The 5,181-nt window shown below is 40.5% G+C and overlaps 1 protein-coding gene across 1 annotated transcript; it reads right to left on the reverse strand.

Annotated features, from left to right (window-relative positions):
• Positions 1-221: 221 nt before the first annotated feature.
• LOC111222221 (serpin H1-like) lies at positions 222-4,888 on the reverse strand. Its single transcript, XM_022745863.1, has 5 exons — positions 4,720-4,888; positions 2,588-3,194; positions 2,413-2,511; positions 968-1,200; positions 222-872 (listed from the first exon to the last, which is right to left on the reverse strand). The coding sequence occupies exons 2-5, from the start codon at positions 3,183-3,185 to the stop codon at positions 570-572; spliced, it is 1,233 nt and encodes a 410-aa protein (XP_022601584.1). The 5' UTR covers positions 3,186-3,194; positions 4,720-4,888; the 3' UTR covers positions 222-569.
• Between the last annotated feature and the right edge of the window lie 293 nt (positions 4,889-5,181).

Raw genomic sequence — 5,181 nt, forward strand, 5'->3', positions numbered from 1 at the left:
TGGCCAGTGCAGATCTGTGTAGCATTACAATACAGTGCAGAACAACACTGTAGCCTCTTGGTTAAAGACAAACAGAGAAGTGCAATGAATGGACAAAGTATTTGTGAAAACCAATGGAGTTTAAAATGAAACACAGCAATGCTTGACAAACTAATATTTTTGTTAAATTAAACAGCAAGTACCATAAAATCTCTTCAAAAGTAAGACTGTTGTTCACCTTTTACAAAGAGTTTTTGTGTTGTCACATACTGATGATAAAATCCCTTCTCCATTCAAGCAAACTGCATTTACATGTTAGGCATTAATCAGGGAAATAATACTTCAGTCCTCAGTCCAAAATGTGATCAATTCATAACAAAAAAAGCCATGTAGTGATGAGAAATATTCTCGAAGATAAAAATATAGGTGCCTTTGCTATGATTTGGGGAATGCTGTCAACATGGGACATAGGAATGCACTTATCAAACCATCTATTTAATTTCACACTTCTCTCAGCATATTGCAGTAGAAAACCTACATTCACACACACAGTCAGACGTCTAACTAAGACATTTCTAGTCAACACGTGGTCACAGTTCATCTCTCATCTTTTCTCCCTTTGGTCTGACCATCCTGCCAATAAACAGGATGGAGTTTGTCTTCTGGTCCTTCACGAGGAAGATGAAGGGGTGATCAGCGTAGAACAGTTTAGGGCTTTTCAGCTTGTCAGTGCCAAAGATGCTGGTGTCAATTTCATTTCCAGCAGTGTCCCACTCCATGGCGGAGGCATGGAAAACACTGGACAGGTAGAGGTCCTTTTTCCCGGAAATTTTGGAGAAGTCAGCTTTGGATTTGTCCACAGCCTCTGTCAGGCCCAGCTCCCCGAGGTGTTTCTACAGAGAGGCAGAAAAATAAAGTGTTACAGGGAAAGACTGAGGTGTAGTCATTGTAATCAACCAGCATGCTCTTGATTTCTTGTATCTTTTACCTGCAGGTCGTGGCTGACTTCCATGCTGACTTTGGGCAGAGACACAGCCACTGCTTTTTCCTGCAGCTTGCCCATCCATGTATCCAGCTGCTTCTTGGTCAGTATCTTCTCCAGTCTCTCCAGAGGTTCCAAATGGTAGGGCATGATGAACACCACGCTGGACTTCTTATGAGCCAGAGGCATGCTCAGGATGGACAACTTGTTGGTGCTGTCATCGTAGAAGCCATAGAGACCTGAGGAAACAAATGAAAGGTATTACAGATATTATCCTGTGTGTGATGTTCTGTTTTATACATGATCACAGAGAAGGTGGTTTCTCCTCATCCTATACGGCAGGCAGGTTTATTGTCTTGATGCATCACAAATAATATTCCATATTGCATATTCACCTACATAAAACCAGCATGTACGACTTTTATGAAGCAGCTCTTGACTCTATAAAAGTGACAGTTCAACATATTGGGAAATAAGCTGACTCGCTCTCTTATCAAGAGTTAGAAGAGATGATCCATCTCATATCTCATGGTTAAAAGCAGCAGCCTTTTAGCTTAGCTTAGCTGACCGTAAACTGGCTCTGTTTTAAGATAACAAAATCCACCTACCAATTAACATTATATCTTCTTTGTTTCATTTGTTCAAAACTGCAGTGCTATGTCTGAAACCACTCACTCTCTCACTCTCTCATTCATCCCCATATAATAGACAGTTATTTTTGGACACTTGTGAATGAATGTGTATCACACTGCAGAGTAGGATTGTCTAGAGTCTAGAGACCATGGACACTCATTTATGGGAATATTTATTCAATTAAATTCAATTTTATTTGTTCCAAATCACAACATCCATCATCTCAGTGCACTTTACAGGGTACGGTCAAGACCAGGAACAGCTGTATATACATTTGTGTAAATATTAGAGGGTATTCTCAGTAATTTGTCCAGCTGTGATGTTTTTTGTGACCCACGATGGTCTAGGGTGTAACATTAGATCATCAAAAATAATTACAATCCTTATGCAGACATGTGAAGTGAACCGCACAAAAGACTATCTATCGAGGGAAGTCATTTTACATGGATTTGTTTATGTTTTTATAAATGTCAGTGTGATTTTGAATGAGGTTTTCTGCAACAGAACCCTGAAGTTCCAGTTTTAGTTTGGCTCTCTATACAATTTGGACATACGAAATAAATAAATATATAAATACAGTTTACTATATAGTAACAGTAAGTGATTTTGGACAGAGGCCGTTAAGTTACTGCTCTGAGCCAAAAAATAGTTTGGCAGATAAACCACTGTAAAACTATGAATTGTTGTTTTTACATTTTCTGTACAGATAGTAGTAGCTCTCAGGCACAAAGCGAATAGGTGTATTTCTCCAAATGTTGAACTACTCCCTTAAGTGTTAATATGTTTCTGAACATATTAACAGGCTCGTCTCCACCTACCTGTGCGGTGCATCATCTGCACTGAGACTGTGTAGCTGCGGGACACCATGAATCCACGGTTGTCCACCATCTGATGATGGAACTGCTCATCCCAGTGAGCTGTGACGAAACAAAATTAACTTTAAGATCATTTAAAAGAATAATATACTGAGGTACAGATTTCATGCAGACTCACGTTTGAAAAACATAGCATTGACGATCATCGCCCCATCAGTCTTCGCTACATCCTTGGTGACCTCAGGCAGTTTGCCGCCAGTGGACTTGGCTGCCCACTCATTGATGGAGTTCACAGCGCTCTTCTTATCTTTGAAGTTTATCTTGGACTGGTCACAGTTGTAGTGTTTTTTGCTGCTCTTGACAAAATCGTCCACAAAGTTGACAGAGTTGGGTCCATACAGACGGTTGCTGATCTTCCAGGTGACGTTGCGGGTCTTTGGGTCGCTCACCTCAGTCAGCAGCTCTGCCAGACCAGAGTGCAGCTGCTCATCTTTAACTTTAGCTGCATTCAGAATGGTTTTCACCTGAGAGGCAGTGGAGGCCTTTCCCCCAAGGGCTACCAGACCCAGAGAGGAGGCCACCACGACAGGGGAAATGAGGATGTTTTCTATGTTCTTCTCCTTTGCCATGTTTTGGTAGAGTGTGAAAGCCAGGTTGGCGCTGTTGTCGGCCAGGATGGTAGCATGGTTACTGAGGACCTTGTCTGCTGATGCAGAGGTGGCAGCTGAGGCTGAAGTGGCCAGGAGGGCCAGGGCTACCAGGTTTGTCACCCACATGTTGTAATGCTAATCAGAGAAAACATATAAGACGACGTGAGGACAAACGTGACATGCTGCCATTGATACACTGTAACTGATTTAAGAAGTGAGATGACTAATTTTCTTGGTTAGGATTTGTTCTTTTTCAGTTCTGTTTTACTGAAATATCTTATTCAACTCAAAAAGCACAGATTGTGGTATATTCAGTATTTGCTCTGGAGTTTTAATATAATAGCAGGGGTAGATTTCTCCCAGTAAACCTCAAGGCAAGACTTACATAACAGCCACGTAGGCAGCCACAAGATGCATCTAAGACAAAACATTTGCCAAGTAGATCTGAATTACTCATGTCTTGACAACACAAGATCTAAGATTTCATAAATTCTCTTATAGGGGTATTTGTCTGGTTGATGCTGGTTGGTTCCTTGTGATGTGGAAGAAGGGACCACATGCTGACACACACACACACAGGCCATGTATATAGAAACGCAAGACAAGATCATGTGCATATGGTCAGTTACAGTTATAGTTAGGATATTTTGCATCATAAAACACTGTTAGGTTACTGATAAATGATCTGTCTGGCTGAGCAACAGGCTTTTAATATAAATGTATTAAGGAAACAGCAGGCTACTTAACATTATATACATCAAGATTGTCTCTCCAGCAGCTTCCTAGACATGTTTGTACAAGCTCACAAAGCCACAAAGCCAACAGAGAGAGATGGACAGATATCTGACGTCTGCATGCAGTTATTTTCTACATTGTTCTTAACAGTGTCTTTAATAGTGTTTTAAACAGTACTTTTGAAGGATGAATACATTTATTAAAAGCTGATAATGTGATCAAAATAGCATCTGAAAAGTGACACTGCATTTGACATTTTCCTATGTCCCAAAGACTAACACGGAAAATTTGTTTGTTTTTTTGGGTATTTTATGGGACCTCATGGGTCTCATGGGACCTGAGAGTTATCTATGAATGAATGATAAGATGTTCTTTTGTGCAGTTTTAATGTACCAGAGAGCTTTTGTTTGAACAAATCATCAATAATGTTAATTTATTTAGGGAAAACTATCAGTGCAGTACGTAGACAGAGGAAATGAGAGACGTCCTTTGTCACGGATGAAATTAGGTCAAAGTTGCAGCCAACTCCCTAAAGTTTTGTGTGTTTTTTTTTTGTTTATGTGTGTGTACCTGAATTGTCTGTGCACTGTTGTTTGCAAGATCATATGCTTTAAATCGCCCCTTGAGGGACCAGTAAAGTATTTTGAATTGAATTGAACCAAAGTTTAGTTGAATGTTTCAAGACTCATGCATTTCTGATTGTGTGCAGCATGCTTTTACATTTTCTTCTACATTTACTTTTTTCTTACTTTTCAAACCTCTCCAACAACTTGGGTGGCTCAGGCTGCTTCAGTCTACAATGGAAGCTTTAACTACATATCAGGTCTGACTTTGTGGCCTCTTTTCACATGCCTGGGCATTTCCCACCATTTGAACACTGCTCAGGATACACTCCCTCCCCCAACTCCCACCGCTTTTATCTTACCTTATTAGGGTTCCTTAGGTTGTCCTCAAGCTGCTCACGAATAGATCCTCCAGCACTGATCTGCTCTATATGAAGTTAATGTAGCTGACGGTCGAGGACAGAAGTTTAGGACACAGCTGCAGGATTTGTCATGCCTGGTTTTCAGAGCATGAAAATCTCTGCCCTGGAATCTTATTTCCAGGCCCGCCCATGGTATTTAGTGGCAGTGTGAGGAGAATCCTCCCCCTCCAGGTCCTAAAGCCTGAAATTACAGCTCAGTTGGAGCCCTCACACTCACAACCCAGTGACCCATAATAAAGTGACCCCTCTTTACTTACTTGTAGTTTTCCCTTCAGTTTCTAAGACAGTTTCATCACTATAATATATATACTTTGTGCTATATAAAAGCGGTTGTACTGTTTTTTAATGATGTCTGTTCTAGATATGCTTTGTTCGCATTTATATCAAACTTATCAAAACAAT

This window comes from Seriola dumerili, unplaced genomic scaffold, assembly GCF_002260705.1.
Source record: "Seriola dumerili isolate Sdu_G_001 unplaced genomic scaffold, Sdu_1.0 BDQW01000091.1, whole genome shotgun sequence".
Classification (NCBI taxonomy): Eukaryota; Metazoa; Chordata; class Actinopteri; order Carangiformes; family Carangidae; genus Seriola; species Seriola dumerili.

Coding starts and splice junctions, on each gene's coding strand:
- LOC111222221 (XM_022745863.1), bottom strand. CDS start 3,185: ATGTGGGTGACAAACCTGGTAGCCCTGGCCCTCCTGGCCACTTCAGCC. Junction 1,201..2,412: donor GCAGATGATGCACCGCACAG/GTAGGTGGAGAC, acceptor TTGTTTCCTCAG/GTCTCTATGGCTTCTACGAT. Junction 873..967: donor AAGTCAGCCACGACCTGCAG/GTAAAAGATACA, acceptor GCCTCTCTGTAG/AAACACCTCGGGGAGCTGGG.